The sequence below is a fragment of the Hyperoodon ampullatus genome, assembly GCF_949752795.1.
Source record: "Hyperoodon ampullatus genome assembly, chromosome: 13".
NCBI lineage: Eukaryota > Metazoa > Chordata > Mammalia > Artiodactyla > Ziphiidae > Hyperoodon > Hyperoodon ampullatus.
The window spans coordinates 28,731,965-28,754,857 of NC_136926.1; the positions used below are offsets into that span (position 1 = coordinate 28,731,965).

Below are 22,893 nucleotides of genomic sequence, written 5' to 3' on the forward strand. Positions count from 1 at the left end.
ATCCAGAATCCAAGTGCTCCTCAGCAGCAACCCACCCCCATCTCCCTCGTCCAAGCCACCGATTCTCCCACCAGCGGCCCCGAGCCTCCCCCTCCTCTCTGTGCTCAGTCCCCATGGGCAGCCTGACCAGGCCATACCAGGGGCTCCAGGGGCTCCCATCTCCCTGGGACCCAACCCAAAGTCCTGCCCCCAGCCCGGCACCCCGGCCCCTGGCTCTGGAGCCAGGCTGCTCTTGCCCAGTCCCCTCTCCTCTTCCCCTGGCCCCCTCACCCCTATCCTCACCCCCCTTGTGTTGTACTCTTCACACACTCGTCCCAACACAGTGGTTGGTTTGCTGTCAGCTGCCCCAGGTGCCCAGGAACCGGCACCATCCAGGCTCAGGCTGCTGGGTGGGGCCGGGGCCGCAGGGATGTGGCCGAGTGTTTGAGAGCCACCAGGAGAGGGGCCGACACATGGCTGGGCCAGATCACTGTGAGAGGGCCAGGCAGGGAGGCTGGAGCTCAGGCCCAGCTGGTGGACACTGGGCGGGAAGCACGAGCTACACAGACGCCCGAGGACTTACTATGCCACTCCAAGTTCCTTCTGATTGGATGCAGGGCGTGAGAGGAGCCCCAGGGCGATGCCGGGACCTCACCGCTGCTCCCCCTGCATCCAGAGTGCAGCCCCAAAGCTGCTCAGCTTAGAGAGGGCCAGGGGCTCGAGCTGCTGGTCCAGGAGACCCTGTGGCCTTTAACAAAGTGAAGATTTTCTTTCTCTGAACTTTGCGGGCAGGCCTCTTTGACAGAAACCAATTCAAAGCCTTGATGTGTCCACAACAACTTCGTGTAGGGCAGCAGGATAGGATCTGGAGAGTGATGAAAAAGGAGGACGAGGCTCCCGGGCAGCCTGATGCGGGCACTGACATTTGGGGGCTTCTAGAAGAGTCAGCACAGTAGGACCATAAAGATGTTTCCTCACACTGTCCTGAGGACGTGTTGCACTGGATGTGGAGAGATTAAAAATGAAAGCAAAGCTTGTCTCACAAAGCAGGCTGGGAGTGAGGGGAAGGGCCAGAGCAGAGGCTAGCGCAGCCCTGGCCATGGGGATGACCAGAACAGAGGTCATTGTGGCGTGGATGTCAGACCAGCCCCCACTCAGTGAAGCCAAGGATGTGCTGCAAACGACCCGCCTGCAGCATAAAATACCTGAGAGTCCTCCTCGATTAAGCCAGGGAGGAGGAGAGAAGCTAGAAAAAGCTTTACGTTTTCAGAGACTAAATCCTTCCCATAGACCACAGAAAACAGCCCAATGACAGAAAAATTTCATTTTAATGGCCACTCGGGTTGAATATTATCACTGTTGCCTGCAAGTAATTCTGTTTTAGTGTGTGAGTTAAGCCCTCTGCTCTTACAGACAAGGGTCCCTTCTGCCAATGAGCCGTGACTTGAGGCTGTGTAATTGGTGTAAATGTGTTGTAATTAATTTAAAAATTAAATTTACTTTAAAAGTTGACTTTGGGCTTCCCTGGTGGTGCAGTGTTTAAGAATCTGCCTGCCAATGCAGGGGACACAGGTTCAAGCCCCGGTCTGGGAAGATCCCACATGCCGCGGAGCAACTAAGCCCATGTGCCACAACTACTGAGCCTGTGCTCTAGAGCCTGTGAACCACAACTACTGAGCCCGCGTGCCACAGCTACTGAAGCCCGCGTGCCTAGACCCCATGCTCCTCAACAAGAGAAGCCACCGCAATGAGAAGCCCGTGCACTGCAACAAAGAGTAGCCCCCCTCGCCGCAACTAGAGAAAGGCCGTGTACAGCAACGAAGATCCAACACAACCAAAAGTAAATAAATTAATTTAAAAAAGAGGTAAAGGAGGGTATGATGCCATTGTCATATCAAATAGAAAATACCAATAAACAGATAGAAATTATATATTAAAAAAAGCAACCAAATGGAAATTCTAGAGTTGAAAAGTACAATAACTGAAATGAAATTTTCACTGGAGGGGCTTAACAGTAGATTTGAGCTGGCAAAACAGAGAATTAGCAAACTTGAAAGTAGGTTGATAGAGATTAGTAATCTGAACAATGGAGAGGAAAAAAAATGAGGAAAAATGAACAGAGCCTAAGAAGAATATGGGACATCATTAAGCAAACCACTTATGCATAATGGGAGTATCAGAAAGAGTGGAAAATATTTGAAGAAATAAAGAACTGAAAATTTCCAAATGTATTTAAAAAAAAAAAACACTCAACACCCAGGAAACTCAACAAACTCCAAGTAACATAAGCTCAAAGAGATCCACAAACTGACACATTATAGCAAGAATGCTGAAAGTCAAAAACAAGAAGAAAATATTGAAAGCAGCCAGAGAAAAGCGACTCTTCACTTACAAGGGAGCCCCAATGAGATTGACAGCTAACTTATCAGCAGAAACAATGGAGGCCAGAGGAAGTGAGATAACATAGTCAAAGGGCTCAAAAGGAAAACCGTCAACCAAGAATTCTATGTCTAGCAAAGCTATCCTTCAGAACTGATGATGAAATAGGACATTTCCAGATAAACAAAAACTGAGAGAATTTGTTGCAGCTGACCCACCTTACAAGAAATAATAAAAGAATTTCTTCAGACTAAAAGCAAGTAACCCCAGACAGAAATTCAAATCCACAATGTGAATAAACCTTGAAAACCTTATGTTAAATGGAAAAAGCCTGACACAAAAGGTCACATATTGCATGATGCTGTTTTAAAACGTATCCAAAGTAGGTAAATTCATGGAAACAGGAAGGATATTAGTAGTTTCCAGGAGCTGAGGGAAGGGAAGAAGAGTAACCACTTAGTAAGTACAGTGTTTTCTGCTGGAAAGATGAAAATAGTTTGGAACTAGATAGAGGTAATGGTTGCACAACATTGTGAATGTGCCAAATGCCATTAAATTGTTCCCTTTAAAATGGCTAATCTTATGTTATGTAAATTTCATCTCAACAAGATAATTGAAGCAAAATTTTTAAAAAATAGAGAAAAAAACACAGAGATGAACATGATGAAAAGTAATACGAAGGAAAAAAGAAAGGAGATCCAATCTATAGATTACAAGTTTAAGAAAGAAAACTCATTATTTTTTAAAAAAACTCATTTCTCTGGGATTTTTAAAATGTAAGTTCACTTTTTAATATTTCAGACATACCTAAAAATATAGAGAATATAATAAGGGCATATATACTACCACATGGCCATGTTTGTTTCAGAGCTTTTTCTTAAGAAATGAAATGTACAACCTCCCTTTGACCCCTCTCTTATTCGAGGCCCCTTCCTCCCTTCCTAGAGATAACTCTTAGCCTGAAGGTAATTGTCAAGAGTTATGAAGAATCTGAAATTTTACCCCATTTGTAAGCTGATACTATCGCCTGTTACAGTTTCTTGGATGCTGACAGAAGGCATGCGACTCCAGGGTCAGACAAGGGACCATTCATTGCCCACAGCAATAGCAGTATTAGCATTTTTGCACCAATATTCTGAGCCCCAATTCTCATAGGGCCATGCCAAGAGGGCCAGATGGCACCTGCCAGCACAGTGGGCTGTGTTACAGGAGAGGAGCTGAAGGAGACACATCTCTGTCTGGCAAGTCTGTTACCTACATGAACATCCTTCTAAAGATAGTGCAGAACACAAGGCAGGCAGGGCCTCGCCTGCAAGATGTGCTGACATGTAGAAGGTCAGAGAACTGTCTCTGGACATCGGTCCGTTCCTCTCCATCCAGGTTTTTATACCTATGCTGCATATAAACATATTCTGAAACTATATACATGCTTATATGGCTTTGTATGTTTCTAAACTTGATATAAATGCTATCATAGTGTACATTTGACCTTTTCACTCATTTAAGCGGTCAAAATTTATTCAAGTTGGGCTTCCCTGGTGGTGCAGTGGTTGAGAGTCTGCCTGCCGATGTAGGGGACACGGGTTCGTGCCCTGGTCCGGGAAGATCCCACATGCCGCGGAGTGGCTAGGCCCGTGAGCCATGGCCGCTGAGCCTGCGCATCCAGAGCCTGTGCTCCTCAATGGAAGAGGCCACAACAGTGAGAGGCCCGCATACCGCAAAAAAAAAAAAAAAAAAAAAATTTATTCAAGTTGACACATCGTTTTAGTTAATTTATTTTAACTGGTAATAGTATTTCACTACGTGAATAGATCATATTCTTCTTGATGACATTTAAGAGTTACCATTTTTTTCCACTCTTACTCCATTACTACAATCAACATCCTTGCTAACGTCTCTTTGCACACAGGTGGGAGACTTCTTAGTGTTTAGACACTCAGTATATAGACATTTAGAATGGGATTGCTGGGTCTTAAGTTATATTCATCTTCAATTTTTGGTTGCTTTTTTCTAAGCAGAACCTTGATGAAATTACATTTTTAGTGGCCATCTGTGTGCCTTCCTACCGGCAGCCCCATCTCCTTTTTGGATATTCTCTCATCTTGCCTGCTGCTGCCCTCCCACCCCATTCACCATGGGGGCGACACTTACCCCAGGTGAGGCAAATCAGATGCTCCCATGGGGCTTACATGCGGGTTTAAGGAAGTGGACACAACTGGACATCCAGTTCATCACAGAAGGGGCAGGTCTGCTGGGCCCCAGCTGTGTTCCCTGTGCCCAGGTCCCCCGTCTGTGTCCAAGCCTAGTTCTGGCTCCGCCATTGAGAACATGCACCAACAAAGCCCCCCTGTGTTGAGTGCAGCGTGGAGTCCTGTTGCTGGCAAATGAGAACTCTGGTTGATTGATTCTGGGGAAAACAGAGAGGTAAGGAGGGAAAAAGAAAGAGGAAGAGTGAGGAGCAACACAACTTTTGCTTTTTTTTTTTTTATTCAGAGAGCAAACTTTGCCAAGTAAGCAGGAAAAACGTCTCTTCAGCACTATTAGAAAAGCTTTACTGGCAAAGTTTTAAACATGTAAAAGGATAATAAAAACAAAGCAATTACAATGTACTGCCTACCAAATAACAGGCCATGTAGCTTATTTTGCAAAAAGAAGATTGTTGCCTCTGGTTATGAGTTTTTTTTCCCAAACAAATATCAATACTATAATACTTTTTACATAAAACTTAATAACCTTTTCCTTTGTTTCCGAATGTAAATTGCTTATTTGACTCCATTAGTAAATAGAGATAGATTTTTGGTTAAAAAAAAAGTACCTTAATGTGTTCTATAAAAAGGAACTAAATGATGTGAGGGAATAGCAGAAAGAGACTTTTTCCTTATAGAAACCAAGATTGCTGCACAACAAAGTACCCTAAAACATTATTTTGTGCACATATGCATGGGCCAGGAATCTGGGGAGTGCTCAGCCAGGATGACCCAGGTGCAAGAGGGTTTCTTGCTCACCTGTTGGCACTGCAGGGCCTGTGGCCTCTCTCTCCCGACAGGGCTCTTAACCTCCACAGCTTCTCACAGTAGGATGTTTTCAGGATACTGTATTTGCATCTCTTATGTGGTATTAACATACATACATATATGTATATGTATACATACATATAGCTATATGTAATGGTGCTTTCATTTTTATAAAATAGACTCCCAAAGGTTGATTGCTGGGTGAAAGGATTTTAATTTTTTGTAGGTATTTGTAGATTACATCCCCCAAATGTTTTAGCAGTTGCACTCCTACCAACAAAGAGTGTTTCATATTCGTTTTAATTTTTGTCAATTTCATGAGTTTTAAAAAATGGTATTTATTACTATAATTAGCATTTCCCATACCAATTTCCAGCAATTCACTCACCAGCAATGTAGGGATGCATGACACATTTTAATTTTCAATCTCACGGATTAAAAAAAAGAGTATTTCATTCTTGCTTTCATTTGCATTTTCTCAACCAATTTTCAGATGTCTACTAGCCATCTAAAATTATCATTCTGTGAAATGTCTATTTATGTTCTTTTATCCACATTTCTATTGGATTGGCTTTCCCTACCAATTTATAGGATTTCTAGCACTCGCGGTGCTAGAAATAAAGTGTTGTAAACGTCTTTGCCCAACATATGGTTTGTCTCTTGTCTTTATTTATGGTGTCTTTTTGCTGTTCAATATGTTAAACTTGTGTGTTAAAATACATCTGTTGGGAAGATGGAAAAGCCCTGGAGATGGATGGTGCTGATGGCTGCACGACAATGTGAATGTGCTTAATGCCACTGAATTGTACACTTAAAAATGGTAAGATGGTAAATTTTATGTTGTGCATATTTTACAACAATTACAAGAAATTCACCTGACTTTCCCTTATAACTTCTGGGTTTCCTTTCCTGCTTAGGAAGTTCACTCCCATCCAAAGTTACAGACATATAAAATCTAATATAGTTTAATCTTATAGTTTTAATTTTTACATTAAAATTTTCAATCCATCTGGAATTTACTTGTAAATATGGTATGAGGTAGTGGTATTCCAGCTGTTTGTCAATTATACCATTTTGATATTTCTCTTTATTTCCATTACTACATCTATTTTCCGGCTTTATTTTTATGTAATAACTAGAAATTGCTGTTTTTCTACCAAAGTCAACAAGTTATTTTCTCTGAGCACACTATGAGATTTCTATAATTGATAGGACTTCTAATCACTCCTTAGGAAAATAAACAAACACATACCTAAATACATACATAAATTAAATCATGCCCAGTGAAGTTATCCTTTAGATAATTAATTTGCACTCTTCTAAACAGATGAGGAAGAGTATTTTCCTAAAAGTCTGCACTTATGTAACCAAAATGAAGTTGAATTTTGCCAATTAATCAGTATGAATGATAAAAAATGAGTGTTGAGTCTTGGATTATTTACTTTCACTAACTTACAACAGATCAATTTTTACATTGTATATACAACATAATCACTCTTGAATATTAGCCTCATGTTTTAATTTTCTTCATTTCATAGTTTAACAGAACAAGATTAGAATTAAAATAATACAACTGTAGGTGTGTGGCCACGGCACACGTGTCCCATGTCTCTTTCCAGGGGCGCTACTGCCAATGAGCTAAGACTGCTTTGGGCATTTTCAGTGGACAAGGCTGGAAATATGGATTTTTAAAAAATCATGAGTGCAAGCTAATATTTCTGATTTAAATTTAACTTCAAAGGGACTTAATATCTTGACTTATCTTTGAATTATAACATCACATTTGTCTTCTACTAAAACCTTGGTTGCTAACAACCTCAATCTATTTGCTTTATCCTGATACGTATGTGTATATATGGAATTTTAAAAATATATTTAAATAAACCTATAAAATACAGAAATACGTATTTATGTTATATATTTTATATAAAATATTAAAATGGGCTCTCTTCATGTCCAGTGACTTCGGTGTAGAAACAGGCAACCCTCTTAGTGGCTTTAACATCGACATTAAATAACAAAGGGGAAAGCAAACTTGTAGTGGGACCGAGTGACCCCAAGTGAACAGAAGGCACAGGGCTGGTTAACCCTCCTCCTCCCAGAGGCAGGGCAGGTGTGGGCAGCAGCCCTACAGGTGAGGCTGACGGGAAACCTTCAGACCTCAGACCCGCTGGCATCTCCCCCACAAAGGCCCCCTGGGGGACCGGCCCTGCTTCCTGGACACCAAACTGAAACACACGTCACAGCAAAGCCAAGGAGGAGCGTCTGCTGAGAGGCCGCGACACCTGTAAGGACCTCGAGGGTCTCCACGCCCGAGCTTCTTCAGAAGGAAAGGTAGAACTTTACTGCGAGGTGTCATTTCAAAACCTTCTGAGAAAGACTACTGTCAATACCCTAATTAATAAGTGACACACTCCATTAAGTTTACTGAATATTGGCAGAAAAAGTGGTGGTCGGATTTTTAAATCTCTTATTAAAACAATTCCTTTGTTATGTTTACCTCTTTAAAACATTTTTTATTACAAAAATAGTTAATAGTTGAACCTGGTGGGAAGTGGAGACAGTCCAGTGGAAGGCAGGCCTCCTCCGGCCTCAGGGCAGGGTTGTGAGGACAGAGCCCAGGGGGCCCGGGCGTCACCCTCTGCCTGCCACTCCCAGAGCCATCTGCCATCCACTTTTGGTGTTCACAGGAAGGTGGGTCCCCTCCACAGGGGTCTCCTCAGGGCTCAGCTGCAGGGGACCCCAAGAAAGCGGCCTTGGGCAGGTCCACCCTCTTTGCTGGAGGCGCCCAAAAGAAGCGGGGGAAGGGTGGCTCCTGGCAGCCACCCGTTGCGCCTGCCTAGGTGGGCTCTGCCCCCAGAGTCAGAGCCAGCGCACATCAGACCAGACGCAATTACTCACTTACTAGAGTAGGAAAAGTTAAAGTTTGCTAACGTTGTTTTGGCAAGGATGTAGAAAAACAGGCAGGAGACAAGTCAGCAATGTCCACTCAAATTATACTGCCCCTGACCTGCCTTCCACCTGCTGTCCATGCTGCAGTGCTTCACCCGACAGGTGTCCTTGGAAATACGTGAAGTGACAGCTGCAGATGGAGAGTTTTAGTGTCACTGTTTGCAGCAGAAAGACTGAAATGGCCAATGTGTCCATTAAGACTCCCAGTTTGTCATTTGATTTTGGTTATGCTTTTTCCACCCAGAAAATTTTAATTTGTATGTGGTTGAGTTGATCTCTTCCTTATATGACTGTCAGCTTTTATTCCAAAATTAGAAATTAATAACTGATATTGTTTTCCATATTTTCTCCTGGGACTTTTATACTTTCATTGTTAACCTATGATTCACCCGGAAGCTAATCCGGGATAACCCATCTTTTCCCCACTGAGGTGCCACTTTTACCTTGCACTGAATTTCTGTATGTATTTGGGGCTTTTGGATCCATCCTGTACATGCTAGTCTCACCCGGCTACTTGCAGTCCTGTCGTTAGGATCTCAAGGGGTATTCGTGCTACAGAGGAGCACACGGTAGCAATGTGGGCACGTTACCCCCTGCCCAAACCTGCTGTAACCTCCAGTGAGATTTTAAAGTTTTCTTCACGTAAATTTTACACATTTCTTTATACGTTTATTCATAGGGGTTTTATTTTTTCCATTACTATTTTCTTATATAGAAAAACTGTTGATGTTTGTGTATCAGTTATGTAATCCAGTCACATTACCGAATTCTTTTTATGATCTTTAAAGGAAACCCTCTTGGAATCCCAGGTCGACAATTACATCACTGTCCCGTGCGTTTCACCTCCTCCCTATCTACCTCACTGGCCGCTGGGCAGCCCCAGGGCCGTGCCTCATACAGCAGTGGGCTGAGCAGTCCCGGCCTGATCCTGACCAGCCCTTCCAGCGTTTCTCCATTCGCACAACCTGCTTTTGACTTGAGATATAAAAACATTATTGTGTGAAGCAACCTGTCATCCATTTGTAAGACAGTATATTATCCATATGCTCTTGATATTTCCATGGAAATACTTAGACACAGAAGCTCAGTGGATGCATCCACTTGTTCAAAGCATGAACCCTCTCCCCCACACCCCCATACTTTACCCACTGAGGCTTCAGAGGTGAACCGCCTTTGGCACAGGTGCCCATCAGTCGGATGGGCACCTTCCCCGAGCACCTGGAAGGCAGGTATGGAAGGTGGCCCTCCCTCCACCAAGAAGGACAGGTCTGTGGAAGCACAAGGGAGGGGGGACCAGGCCAAGGAGGAGGATCCGAGCTGGCCCGGCTCCGGTGGCACATGGGCCTCCCCTGAGTTTAGGAAGATGGCTCCAGAGAAGCTGACGCAGAGTCGCCCTTGTGCCCGAAAGCACAAGGGCAATGGTGGCGGCTGTGGGTGGCGCCCTGGCGTCTGGCGTGGCGGGGTCTGCGTCGTGCCTGCTGGCCTCACAGCTCTCAGGGAGCAAGTCTCACATGCAGCCAAGTCCACAAGGTGGCATTTCCTCAGGCCGACCCCACAGAACAGCGGTTTTATGGGTCATCCCAAACGCAGGGAGAACCTCCTCAAGCGAGCAGCGTGGGGCTTCCCACCGACCTGAGGGCAGGTCAGCACAACAGTGGTCCCGGGCCTGGGTCAGCCTTGCTCATGGAGCAAACACGCAATCGCCTGCCTCCACATGCATCCGTGCACCTTCTGGGGTCAGCACCGGGCGCGGGAGAAGTAACGGTTATTACACCCCTGGGAGGATTGTGTTTCCAGCCGCACTCTCACCACTGGCCTCTCCTCACCTCGTGTCACAGCCCGTGCTGCTCCGAGATTGTGCCTGCCCCTGCGGGGCGTCCTCGCCGCATCCCTCCTGTCTGCACGAGCGTCCACGGGGGTCGGAGACGGGAACACGGCCCAGTGCTCAGTGGGCTCAGGGCACAGTTAAAGACTTACAGGATCCCCTGTCCCAGATCTTTCCCTGGGCATGAAATGAAAAATCTAAAGAGGAAACAAAACAGGGAAGTGTCCACTTTAGGAGAGCGGACACTGAAGAGAGCGGACACTGAAGGAGAACAGTTTTAATCACAAAGGGATCAACAGTTGTGGGACTGCCTCTACCCTTCACCTGTGATTACTGACCCATGTGGCAGACGTGTAAGACTGTCTTAAATCTGTGCTCAGGAAGGACAGTGTTTCTCTGTCGTGGTTGTAAATGCTGGGGGTTAGAGCCCTCTTGGCAGCTTTGCACACCCTCCGAGGTCCTTCTGCTCCATCGATAATACCCGGCTGCGACCCCCACGCTGCTGCACAACCACTCACCAGCAATGGCCACAGAGCAATTAATACACATGTCTCTCCTGGTAGAACCAGGGAACGTCACAGCAGGAGAGCGCTCTGTCCCCTCGGGAGGCTCACTGCCCTCACTCCCTGTGCCCCGGGTCCCTCTGGTACCTGACGGCAGTGCCCTTCTACACCGGATTCTGGAGTTGTCCCGCCAGCTTTAATTTCAATAAACGCCCTCTTAAAATATACCATCAACCTCTCCAATGTGTCTGCACAGAACATGGCGCCTGCCCCACTCCGGAGAAAGACAATTTCTTTGAAAGGAAGCTTTCCTTTCTACTCTGGGCAATTAGCTAAAAGACAAAGGAACCGAGAAGGAATTTCTTAAGGGAAACAGAACTATAATGGAGGAGAAAAATCACAGAACAGACCAAGGCGCTTGGAAATAATTAGCAGAATAAAGTGATATTCTAATGTCTACATGACAGCATATAAAAAAAACAAATTCAATGGAAATTAAGTTTATTTCTGGATATACCAACTAAAATATACACCATATTTATTCAGAATATCATAATCAATGCAAAAATAGAACTCTCTTCTCCCCTGTAAAAGTTAAATACAATACTATAGGATAGTTACATGATTGTTTTAGTCAGGTCTTCAGTATTAGCTTCTCAAAAGAACAAATCTATAGTTATAGACATCCAATTTATCACACAAAATATATACAAAGGCGTAACTGTAGTACAGAAAAAAATGAAGTCACCAAAATATAACTTATGTCATTTACTTTACACAAAGTGGACTCTATTTAACTTTTCCCAAGAGCTTCACCAATGAGTCGAATGGCGACACTCTTGCCTTCATCGGTTTGAACAACGAGCAAAGCTTCAAACTTGCCCACGGACCTGGGCTTGAACTGCACAGGCATGTTGATGTAGTGCTGGGCTCTGCAGAGAGAAAGGGGTGTCAACACTGAGGCCACGGCACACGGAGCCCCTCCAGCCTCACGACGCCTGGCAGAGAGCGAACACGGTCAAGGAAGCAGGAGCCAAGAGGCCCAGGGCCTGGTGCTGCATCTGTAGAAGCAGGAGGCCACCGGCCCCCCAAAGGTCAGGGAGCACGTGCCACCGACCGCCCCCGTGGCAGCGGGACCAACGTTTACAGGGCTGGTGGGCTTTGCGCCAAATTTCATATGAAACCTTCCAAAAGTCTTCTTGAAAACTTATTTTCAGATTCTATCGAGGCAGGTAATGAACGCCCTGTGTTTAAAAGTAGTACATGGCGGGGGGGGGGTTGGTTTTGCTCATAAAACGAGGTCCCAAAAGCTTCAAAAATACACCTTTATTCCCAGGGAATTAGACAAAGGCACTTTCCCACACCTGTGTGATGTCACCAACTTTCTGTCTTAATCGTTTTTGAGTGAAACTTTACAGCTTTCAGACTCTCCTCAGAGGGCAGGGGTCCCGCCCTTGATCTCGACCACACGTGTTCAGGATCAGCCATTGGATCTGACCTGTGCTTTTGTTTCCAGCATGTTTCCTGATGAACCCAGCACAGTGGGCTAGAAATTCAGAAAACAGTCTAAGTATTTCAAAGCCCTTTTCCTGCATGTAACTGATAATGCAGAATATACATATTTAAAGTCTGGGTCATTTCCCCCCAATGCATTTACCTCATTTCCCCACATCAAAGTTAAGGTGCCTTTAAAATAACTGGTACCTTTCGATGTCACTGACAAAGGACAATTTTCTCTTTCATGTTAGCATCTCAATCCTCAGAATGACGTAGTACAATCTGCCAACCTAAGAGGCCTTTTAACTTATGAATTACTAAAAGCATTAAAATACCCCAAGTAAATCTCTAGAGGATCCCATTACTAACATGGAATAAAGAACCCCATATTTAACTGAGGAAGGGTGTTGAAAAACATATTATGACAAACATGTATCCCCTGCTTTAGATTTACAGACACTGAATAAACGGGGGGTGCAACTTAAAAAGAACCACAGATTCACACAACTCCAGCACCAGCAGTGCGGCGAAGCAGTGACTGTGCTGTTACCAAGAGGGCTTTACACTCTCTCCACACACATGCACACTCACATACACAAGCACGCACACTACCAGCCCCCCCACAGCACACACTCACACCCCCCCACATGCACACACACACATACACACGCGCACACACACACACATAATAGGAACACATAATAGGAAAGCACATAGACACAACGCAGAGATCTAGTTCAAAACCTCCTACCATCCAATGACAAATTTTGCAGCAGAGGCCCCAGAGCAAGCAGCAGGAGGTACAGAGGCAGGGCTGGCACGGTGCCTGGAACCCCCCTCACCCCTCATGCCTGTGAACCTACAAATTACAGCAACCGTAATTTTTCTTTAACTTGAAACGAGCACTTTGCTGCTCCTTGGCTTCCCTCTGAAGGACACAGCAGGGCCTGGCCGCTCAGCCACAGGGGGTGGCTCACCAGGACCTGCATGCGCTGCTGTGAGCCCAGCAGATGGGGCCTTAGCTGCAATGTCTCAGCAGAGATTAGACTTGAACAAACAGTTAACAGAGGATGCTTTCGGGGCTAAGTGGGAACACAACAAATTCTTCTTAAAAAGACATGAGAAAGAGATGATCACCTAGAGCCCAAGACAGAACCTTTACCAAAAAACTGCTCATTGATGCTCCTCTTCCATTAGCTCTTTCACAATCTACCGCTTTCCGTGGACGACATAAACGTGCCCAACACACGCCCTCCCCCAGCACCTCCACCTAAGGCAAAACCCCCAGGACGTGAGGGGCTCCCACCTACTGATCTGCAGTCAGCTGACAGTCCCCACCGCATGAGGACAGCCCGGGAGAGGGGCCTCCTGGGAGGGCAGACCTGCGGTGACGGAAGCCGCGCTACTACTCGGGGAGTGGGATTCACGGGTCCCAGGGCAGGCGGCCCCTGAGGAAGAGAACGTGACCACGGGGGACAGGGAGGGGCTCCCCAGGAGCCTCGGCACAGACTGTCTACCTGCCGAGGCCAGTGCCGCCATACCGGCCCCCTACAGTTCACGAGCCCGTCCAGGGTCCAACAGTCTCGTTCTCGGGACAGGTACAAAGCCCTCCACGCCTGCACTGACAGCAGCCCCTGCCCCAGTTTGCGGGAGAATTCTCAGGTGAGCTATGGGAGCAAACCGCTACTTCTCCGAAATAGAAAGAAGTCATTCTTACATATGAAAAAACCAGCTTTCCGACCTTCCTTTACGTAAGACTTAAGCCTATGGACATGTCATAAGAGAAGAGTTTTCTACGACTTAGAGTTTACTTCACCTGGTTGAACAGATCAAAGTTACTGCTTTGCACGCATGGTTTTCTTATTCATATTTCATCAAGTTTATACTGAGTTGCTAATTATTAAAGTTGATGCTGGAATCTGTAACATTACATATTTATCCTAAGTTCCCTAATGAAATGCATCAGAATAACTTAAGTACCTGCCACCAATAAAGTATAAAATTACCTTATTTAAATTTCTTTTCAAAGTATAAAAAGTTAAAAACATTTTAAAGTAATAACATGCTTGAAGAGTATAAGGAAACAAAATGTATCTTGTGATGCTATTTTAAATGCTAGCTTATGTAAACTGCCCAAATTTTGCTTAATTACAAAATATTTTCTCATGTTTCTAAGTTCTCTTAGATGTTGTGACATGACCTAGGCTGCAGAGAAAAGCGGTGAGTGTCTAATTCAGGACAGCTTAAAATGTTCTATCACTGGAATGGCAAGTCACCAAGTTCAACTCTATAAAAATGTCTACTTTTAGATTACTAGAATGAACACATTTTATGTCTTAAAATTGGTTTTTAGACAAGTTGAAACTAAGCAAAACGCCATCTCATTTATAAAGGTTCCTCGTTAGGAATGCTTTAGCATCACGCCTGTTGCGTCAACAGCACTGCAGGGAGCTGTGCGTGAGGAGGAGGAAGTGCTGCTGGGACATGAGATGGGCACCCAGGCGCATGAGGAAGAAGGACGCTATCCGCTGGTCACAGGGGTAGGAGGAGGAAACTGAAGGTGGCAATTATGAAAATACTCTGACATGTTAACTGCCAAAACTACATTTCAATTTAGGTCGTGTGGTCTCCTGTGAAGGTCTAACAGCTCACTGGCGACCACAAACTGCCTGTGGGCCTCACTCAGCTGGCTGGTCCCTATAGCCCTGCTAGGCCAGAGGCTGCCGCATGTAATGCTATTGGCGTTGAACACAAACAGGTTCTTTTTCTACAAAGGATCAAGAAGGAGCTGATTTACAAATTTCAGCTAAAATATAATTAAATTTTAAAAAATCTGTGAAAGCAAATTAAGCAAAGAACATAACATCAGAAGAGAATTTGAAACTACAGTGTATTTAATGATGAAAGCTGGAAAAGGAATGTTTATCTCCAGTTAAGTTGACTGCATCATCCTTCAGCCATAAAATGGGCAAGTGACATAAAGCCAAGTAATTTAACAAGTTATTATAAGTAATGAGTCCTTACCAAAACTGTAGATGAGCTGAATGCAAACACTGTTTTTTAAAAAGCTGTTAGGCTCTTCAAGGGAATTTTTTTTAAATCTGAAGGTTTCTTGAACTTTTTTTAAAAAAAGATTTTTTTTAAGATAAAAGCTCCTTGAAACAAAAATCTTAAGCCCCTCCAGTAAGCTGTGACAGGTATACGCTGGTTTGCACAGAAGTATTCCACCCCCTCTGCTTCACGTTTAAAGACACACACCTGCAAAACACTGACCAAGCTCAGGGATGTGAACCAGACAGAGTAAACGGGAAGCAGAGTTAATAAGGCCGTTAGGATAAATTTCAAATTCAGATAATAACGGTGTTCAGGACAGATCACTTACTCAGTATCAGTTTGTACTCCGTTACTAAAGAGTGTCACAACTGGGAATTTAAACAACCTATTTTTAAATAGGTGAATTGTTTCTGCAGCTCTGCCTCAGTTCAGCAGAGCCAACCTACTCTACCAACTGTGGAATGTCACCAGTCTCAGGCCGTCATGGGAGGGACCCACAGACAAGAGCTCAGGGCAGAAAAGCGGGAAAGCTCAGACTTAGGAGTGCTGTAAACCCAGGTCCCTCTCATCCATGTTCTCACTGAAGGGACTGGCTGGGAAAGCACCGACAGAAACCGTGATGCTCTATCGATGTTGTGGGTCCTGCTGGGGCTCCCCAGGACCACCTCTCACATACTCCTGTAATGAGTCCAGGCTGCCAGTGGCTTTTCATCTCCATTTCACAAATTAGAAAACTGAGGCTCAGAGAAGTTAAGTCCATGGTAACTTTCTAGGTATATTCATTGCTGACTCTGCACAACTCGTGCCTTTAGGTTGGGCTCCTGAGAGGCAGGTTTCATAGCACATGGGATGGGGGAGGGGGGACGAGAAGGGGAAGAAAGGATGAGAGGTGGAGAGAACGGTCCCCACGACTCATCTTCCAGTATCTGAAGGTAAGTGTAAGCTTCTGAGTCAGTGCTGCTGGGCTAGTAACTAAGAGACAGCCCTTGAACGCCTGCAAGTGGGCCAAGTTTACACAGAATATAACATGTTTCTGGGACAGTCTCTTGATGCTAAAATGAAAGATCTTATAATAATTAAATTGTTTAAAGATTCAAAGATGAAGATAAAATTATTTTTCAGTATTAAGTGCAACAGAAGTCTACTGTTAAAATTCTAAATAACAGTGACAACCCAGTTTGAGATTTCAGCCTTTATGTACATCATATGGAGAAAGAAAATTAGCAAGACCCTAAAACAATTAACAAAATGGAAGAAAGTACATACCTATCAATAATTACTTTACATGTAAATGGATTCAATGCTCCAGTCAAAAGAGCAGCTGAATGGATACAAAAACAAGGCCCGTATATATGCTGCTACAAAAGCCACTTAAGGGCTTCCCTGGTGGCGCAGTGGTTGAGAGTCTGCCTGCTGATGCAGGGGACATGGGTTCGTGCCCCGGTCCGGGAAGATCCCACATACTGCAGAGCAGCTGGGCCCGTGAGCCATGGCCGCTGAGCCTGCATGTCCAGAGCCTGTGCTCCGCAACGGGAGAGGCCACAACAGTGAGAGGTCCGCATCACACACACACACACACACACACACAAAAGTCACTTAAGATCTAAAGACACTCAGACTGACAGTGAGAGGATGGAAAAAGGTATTATATGGAAGCAACCCAAGTGCCCATCAACAGATGAATGGATAAAGATGTGGTACACAGTGGAATACTACCCAGCCATAAAGAAGAATGAAATCTTGCTATCTGCAATAACATGAATGGACCTGGAGGATATTATGCTAAGTGAAATAAGTCAGAGAGAGACAGATACTGTATGATTTCACTTCCATGTAGAATCTAAAAAACAAAACAAATGAATAAACATAACAAAACAGAAATAGAGTCATAGATACAAAGACAAAACAGGTGGTTGCCAGAGGGGATGGGGGTAGGAGGAAGAAAGAAATAGGTGAGGGAGATTAAGAGATTCAAACGTCCAGCTCCAAAATAAATGAATCACAGGTATGAAACGTACAGCATGGGGAATACAGTCAATAACTATGTAATATCTTTGTGTGGTGATGTATCATCTTAGATTTAGTGTGGTGATCAGTTTCAAATGTATAGAAATAAAAACATATACGGGCTTCCCTGGTGGCGCAGTGGTTGAGAGTCCACCTGCCGATGCGGGGGACACGGGCTCATGCCCCGGTATGGGAGGATCCCACATGCCGCGGAGCAGCTGGGCCCGTGAGCCATGGCTGCTGAGCCTGTGTGTCCGGAGCCTGTGTTCCGCAACGGGAGAGGCCACAACAGTGAGAGGCCCGTGTACCAGAAAACAAACAAACAAACAAACAAAAAAACCCATAGAAATACAGGAACTAACAGTGTTGTAGGTCAATTATACTTCAAAAACAAATGCATAGAAAAGATCAGATTTGTGGTTACCAGAGGCAGGGGGTTGGGGGAGGGAGAACTGGATGAGACAGTCAAAAAGTACAAACTTCCAGTTGTAAGGTTAAGTATGTACCAGGGATGTGATGTACAACACGATAAATATACTGAACATGTTGTACGTTATATATGAAAGCTGTTAAGAGAATAAATCCTAACAGTTCACATCGCAGGAAAAAAAATTTTTTCTATGTCTTTAATTTTGTATCTACATGAGATGATGGTGTTCACAAAACTTATTGTGATAATCATTTCATCATGTACGTAAGTCAAATCATTATGCTGTACACCTCAAACTTACACAGTGCTGTATGTCAATTATGTCAATAAAACTGAAAGAATATATATATATATATACATACACCTTAAAAATAAATAAAAACAAACACATTTAAAAAAAAGAAAATAAGCAAGGACGACAAGAAAATGAAGCCCTGATTTAAGAACAATACAGGGTTATTTGAAGAACTGGACAACTGGAAAATAGGATAATAAAATTTTGCCAATTAATCTGGGAAGGTTTTTGTCCTAATTAGTAAAAATTTAAATCCTTGATTCTCAGTGTAGTGAAAATAACATGTGATGCAGAAATCACTCTAAAGTTAATCACAAGATAATTAAGGTTCTATGTAAGTATATGGCTGTCAAAATACTGGGAAACAGGAGTCACGCACTAAGTCCAAACACTGCGCAAGTTTGAGTTGCTACTTGCCACACGTACCCACAGGTCACGGACTGTTTCCCTAGCAGGTTCCTTGTCTCCTTCACCACGTGCTTGGTGCTCTGTGGTGCTGGTGAGGAGGATGAGGGGTTGCAACAGAGAGAGACGTCACAGTTCTAACCCCCAAGAGCAATCTCAGGCTCCTGAACACAAAGACCTGCACTAGAATGAGAACATTTTGGCTTATGATAAACTCACCTCAAAGTATATTTTGAATGTTTGACGTAGAAAGGCTCTCTGGGACTTAAAAACTTGAGCTGGAATTTAATATGAAACATTTTATTAAGTTATACAAGTTAGATATTTGTGCATACTTAAATCAACATACCATACATTTGCTTACGTATAGCCACAAAATGAGGTAAAATGATAAATGCTCATGAAAACACTTAAGGGAAGTTTAATGAGTTTATTCTAGTTCTAACTGGAGTAAATGTTATCCAGAAATATGTTGGTGTGATAGTACAGAAGAAAACAAGAGGAAAAATTAAAAAATGAAAATATGAAAACAAATACTAAATAATTTTCAATTTTCAGGTAAAGGATCATGAACTTCCCGAGTTTCTTTTCAAATACGGTATTAAGCCATTTTAAAACTTAACTATTATAACTTAATCTATAAAACAAGCTTCTAATTATCAGGAAAATGTTTATCAAATAGTAGACTACACTTACTTTTCCAAAACCCACAGCAGGATTTCCAACTTACCAAGTGTGTAATAAAAGAATTATTTCGCAAATTGACTTTCAACGTCCTTGACTCCCCAACTCTCGTTGGCAGAAACCGATACACATCTTCTGGGGCATAAACTCCACGGTGGGTGAGGTCAAGCTGCCTGCTATGGAGATAGGTCTGAAGGTTAACTATTTAAAATCCATAGTAACTTAAACTATTTGTATATATTACATTATGAAGTGTGGCTTTAATTTGTTTTCTCCCGCAACTCAGTTAAAGTAGCTCTGTAAAGGCGACTGACTAACGTGTGTTAAGACAAACTGCTGGCAGCAGGAAGCATCCAGGGGTGCGGGGAAGCAGCTGAGACAGCAGTAGCGCCTCCTCCTCCCTGAGAGGAACTTAACATATTTTCCTTACAAGCACCTTCCTCCACAACTAAGTTAGACCTAAATGTTAGTTAACTAAGGATTATAAGAAACATTTTCATGTAAGTCAGAAAGAAAAAGACAAATACCATATGATATCACTTATATGTGGAATCTAAAATATGACACACATGATCATATCTAAGAAACAGAAAGAGACTCATGGACATAGAGAACAGACTGGAGGTTGTCAAGAGAGAGGGGGGTGGGGGAGGATGGAGTGGGAGGTTGGGGTTAGCAGATGTAAGCTTTTATAGAGAGAATGGATAAATAACAAGGTCCTACTGTATAGCACAGGGAACTATATTCAATATCCTGTAATAAACCATAATGGAAAAGAATATTAAAAAAAGAATGTATATATATGTATAACTGAATTGCTTTGCTGTGCAGCAGGAATTAATACAACACTGTAAATCAACTATACTTCAATTTTAAAAAAAGTTAAGAAAAAAAAAACACATCCCTGAAAAAAAAATTTTTTTTTTCATTAGGTAAAACATTTACATACTATCATTAAAGCTTTGTAAGCTGCTGGTATAACATACATTTTTCGAAGTTTTTAAGAATCTACTTTCATACACTGTTTTGTGGAATGTAAATTGGAACACTACTTTGGGAACATTCTTTGGCAGTTTAAGGTTAAATAAATTTCTACCATATGACCCAGCAATTCTACTCTTAGATATTTTTACCCAAAAGAAATGAAAAAATATGTCCACAAAAATACACATATAATAATATTCACTGCACCTTCATTCACAAGGGCTCCAAGTCAGAAGCCACCAAATGCTAAAAGGAAAATGAAACAATCGTGATGTGCTCCTATGATGAGGCATGAGAACTCAACAACAAAAGGAACAAACCATAGGTACACTCACCAACACAGATGATCCCGAAATCACTACGTTAAGTGAAAGCCAGACACAACTTGAGTGCACATGTGCATGAAATTCCACAGAACTATGGCAACACACAGGAACAGAACAAATCCTGGGTGAAGGTGGGGGTGGCTGCAGAGAGGCATGCATGTGAGGATGCTCCAGGAGAGAGAAACGGTCTCTACCTGGCTGCAGTGGGGGTGACATACGTCAATCACAGGTAAGCCACTGGGCATTTTACTGAATGTAATAAAACCTCAATAAAGCTCTGGGAAAAATTCATGAGAATGACAGAAACAACATACCCAGGTAAGAGAGCAGACGCCTCTGATACAGGTTGTCTTCGGGGCTTAAGTAAATTATCTATTTTAATGAGGCTCTTTGTGGAAATGCGTGAATTTTCAAGCTCACGTTCTGCTTTGACACTCTGTATAAAAAAATCACAGGGTGGAGAAGGAGAAATAAACATATGGACACTTACCTATTTGAATTCTACTACTTCCTTCTTAATTTTTAAAAAGGAGATTTAGGATTTCTAAATTTCTTTAATCACAAAATGCTTTATCTTGCACTGTTTCTTTCTCTCTCTTTCTCACACACAAACACAATCTTACCTAATTAAGGCAAACAAATTTCATAGAGCCAATCAATAAAGACACGTAAGAAAACTAAGATGATAAGAATCTATAACAGAATCAATGGGATTACAATAATACCAAAAACAACAGGCCAGTTTTTCATGCCAGTTTCCCTTGGTGTCTTTAAAACACACCAAATAATATACTTAAATTCAGTGTAACACTCACGTGTCCAGAGAGCTGGAATCTCAAGGTGTGCTTCAGGTGAGGCTCTTTAAGAGGGTGACACTCAACATCCCAAAACTGGGCATAGTCCCCTCTATCTCTGGGCAAAAACGTGATGGAGACCTACAAACAACACATCCAGGAGAGAAATTCAGACACTGAACCTTACACACATGCAGTTAGATTACCAATTCAAAGTGTGGTATTGAAAAAATTGAAGGGAAAAATGTCCTTGCTTTGGCTAATTTTGCCACTAATCAGATCCAAGTATACTTTTCTTTAAGGCTTTAAGTAACATATTCCTCAAAATGTAAATTTTTTAATTAAAAAAAAGTTATTAATTACTGTAGCTCTGTAGTACAGTCTAAAGTCAGGAAGCCTGACTGCTCCAGCTCCATCTTTCTTTCTCAAGACTGCTTTGGCTATCTGGGGTCTTTTGTGTTTCCATACAAATTAAACAATTTTTTGTACTAGTTCTGTGAAAAATGCCATTGTTATTTTGATAGGGATTGCACTGAATCTATAGATTGCCTTGGGTAGTTTGGTCATTTTAATAATATTAATTCTTCCAATCCAAGAACACAGTATATCTAGCTGTTGTGTCATCTTTAATTTCTTTCATGAGTGTCTTAGTTTTCTGAGTACAGGTCTTTTGCCTCCTTAGGCAGGTTTATTCCTAAGTATTTTATTCTTCTTGATGTGATGGTAAATGGATTGTTTCCTTTTCCCTTTCTGATAGTTTGTTGTTACTGTACAGAAATGCAACAGATTTCTGTACATTAATTTTGTATCCTGCAACTTTAGCAAATTCATTAATAAGCTCTAGTTTTCTGGTATAGAAAATCTCCAGGATTTTCTAAGCACAGTATCGTATCATATGGAAACAGTGAGTTTTACTTCTTTTCCAATTTGGATCCCTTTTATTTCTCTTTCTTCTCTGATTACCGTGGCTAGGACTTCCAAAACTATGTTGAATAATAGTAGCGAGAGTGGACATCCTTGTCTTGTTTCTGACCTAAGAGGGAATGCTTTCAACTTTTCACCGTTCAGTATGATGTTACCTGTGGGTTTGTCATATACGGCATTTATAATGTTGAGGTATGTTCCCACTTTCTGAAGAGTTTTAAATCATAAATGGATGTTGAATTTTATCAAAAGCTTTTTCTACATCTATTGAGATGATATTTTTTTGTTTTTAATTAATTGATTGATTGATTGATTATTTTGGCTGCTTCGGGTCTTCGTTGCTGTGCGCAGGCTTTCTCTAGTTGCGGCGAGCAGGGGCTACTCTTTGTTGTGGTGCACGGGCTTCTCATTGCGGTCGCTTCTCTTGTTGCGGAGCATAGGCTCTAGGCACGTGGGCTTCAGTAGCTGTGGCACACAGGCTTAGTTAGTTGCTCCACGGCATGTGGGATCTTCCCAGACCTGGGATCAAACCCGCGTCCCCTGCAATGGCAGGCGGATTCTTAACCACTGCGCCGCCAGGGAAGTCCCTGATCATATGGTTTTTATTCTTCAATTTGTTGATGTGGTGTATCACACTAACTGATTTGCAGATATTGAAAAATCCTTGCATCCCTGGGATAAATCCCACTTGAACATGGTGTATGATCCTTTTAATGTATTGTTGGATTCAGTTTGCTAGTACTTTTTTGAGGATTTTTGCATCCATGTTTACCAGTGATATTAGTCTGTAATTTTCTTTTTTGTGTCATATCTTTGCCTGGTTTTGATAACAGGGTGATGA

General features: G+C 42.8%; 1 protein-coding gene across 1 annotated transcript in view; it reads right to left on the bottom strand.

Annotated features, from left to right (window-relative positions):
- Positions 1–11,142: 11,142 nt before the first annotated feature.
- CEP192 (centrosomal protein 192) overlaps positions 11,143–22,893 on the bottom strand; it is an 87,289-nt gene continuing 75,538 nt past the window's right edge. The window contains exons 38-42 of the mRNA XM_079718011.1: positions 21,150–21,269; positions 20,649–20,770; positions 19,071–19,197; positions 18,560–18,618; positions 11,143–11,584 (exon numbers count right to left, since the gene is read on the bottom strand). Of these exons, the coding sequence (XP_079574137.1) occupies positions 11,446–11,584; positions 18,560–18,618; positions 19,071–19,197; positions 20,649–20,770; positions 21,150–21,269 (567 nt within the window). The 3' untranslated portion in view covers positions 11,143–11,445. The remainder of the gene's footprint in view (positions 11,585–18,559; positions 18,619–19,070; positions 19,198–20,648; positions 20,771–21,149; positions 21,270–22,893) is intronic.